General features: G+C 44.2%; 1 protein-coding gene across 1 annotated transcript in view; it reads right to left on the bottom strand.

The window, feature by feature from the left end:
- CCDC125 (coiled-coil domain containing 125) overlaps positions 1-1,567 on the bottom strand; it is a 28,583-nt gene that overhangs the window by 4,908 nt on the left and 22,108 nt on the right. The window contains exon 8 of the mRNA XM_045285230.1: positions 1,377-1,520. Coding sequence (XP_045141165.1) covers positions 1,377-1,520 — 144 coding nt within the window. The remainder of the gene's footprint in view (positions 1-1,376; positions 1,521-1,567) is intronic.

The following is a 1,567-nucleotide window of genomic DNA, read 5'->3' as shown; positions in this document are numbered from 1 at the left end:
TGGACCTCTCTCTCCTAGATTGGCCCTCTGTGTGTCTGCCCTATAGTCTTGGATGAAGGACCCAAGGAGAAAGACAATGCCCCTGAAAGTCACTGTGAATACCACCTTTGAATACCTCCCATTGCTGACCCGGATTCTGATCTTTGTCATCTTATGCTTATATGTTCCTTCCCCCCAGTGAACTGCTAATGATTACCTGTCAGCTTTCTATATCCCTGAAGATTTTAATTCAACATCCCTAACTTCAGTAAAACTAAAATGTTTTAGAAGGGCAAGGGGACTTCAAAGAGTTCACGGAAAATCTTTTCATTTCATTTTGCCATGAACTTTTTATTGGGAAATGGGTGAAGATTTATAGACTACAGTTTTACGTGCAACAACGCATACATACTCCGATTCAATTCCTCACTGTAATCCCCTCAACATCCCATCTCATATCTCCTTTCCTCCCTGCATTTCCTGTTTCCGTTCATTTCTCCCCCCTTCTTAACCCTCTGGTCTTTGAGGTTAGGTAGATGCTGTCCTTTGATCATAAATGACTGATTACTCCAGCACTGGGGGAATTCAGTGCCAGACGCAGGTGTAAGGGTCATAGTCTCAGGAGTCATACAGTCCCTACCCAACCCGTGAGCCTGGTTTCTGTTCTGAATTTTGAATTCTGTTCTACATTTTTCTCCCACTCTATCCAGGAGATTCTAATGTGATCTTTTTCAGAGCAGCTGGTAGTGCTAGCTGGGCACCATCTAGTTATCTTGGTCTCAGAGTTGGTTCCATGAACTTTTTGAAGTCCTCATATAGTGCATGTATTTGTAACTCAAGTCTAATTATAATGGCAACGACTGTGTGATTAAAGGCTTGACGTATGCATGGCGCTGTGCTAAACATGTCTATCTTATCTAAACAACCTTCCAAGACAATCACTGTCCTCAGTGATTGTCATAGGAGGAAACTAACAGTTTCACAGCTGCGAGAGGATGGAGCTCTGAGTCAAATATAGGTCTGTCTGGCAGGCAGGTGGTTTTCCCTGTACCCTTGCCTTTCTGAGAAGCTTATCTTTCCATTAATCAATGTTACTTATTCTAGTGATCATAGGAAGCATGCCTTTCTTCTATCACACAGTACTGTTAGGGCCATGTGTGAATACACGGAATATGAATGTAGGCAACATTAACGACAGGCTTTAGGTAAGCAACCGTACGTGGCTTCCAATATCACGCCAAAGACTATCTGCATTTTGGAACCACCTAAAATCTAGTTTATAAATGAACTCTATCACATATAACTACGTATAAATCCCACCGGCAATGATCACTATTAAAATGAAGCCAAGTGCAGCATAGGCTTCCACTTAGCACACTATTAAAAGAGACTGCGACCCGATGCTTTGGCTGCCTTGTTCGCGCAGTAAGTACCTCTTGCTTGAGCTGAAGCAGCAGTCGGCGAGTGGAGGCCCCCATTCTGGCGCAGGAACAGGGGCTCCCTCCAGGTCCGTGACAAAGGCAGGCTCCCAGGACGGCAAGCTGTAAATCCAAAAGCATTGCTCCCATCGCTAAGTGCCACAGTGCTT

This window comes from Echinops telfairi, unplaced genomic scaffold (genome assembly GCF_000313985.2).
Source record: "Echinops telfairi isolate 266 unplaced genomic scaffold, ASM31398v2 ScPeMD7_7469;HRSCAF=8507_1, whole genome shotgun sequence".
In the NCBI taxonomy this organism is placed as follows: domain Eukaryota; kingdom Metazoa; phylum Chordata; class Mammalia; order Afrosoricida; family Tenrecidae; genus Echinops; species Echinops telfairi.
This window is presented reverse-complemented; position numbering and strand designations above follow the sequence as displayed.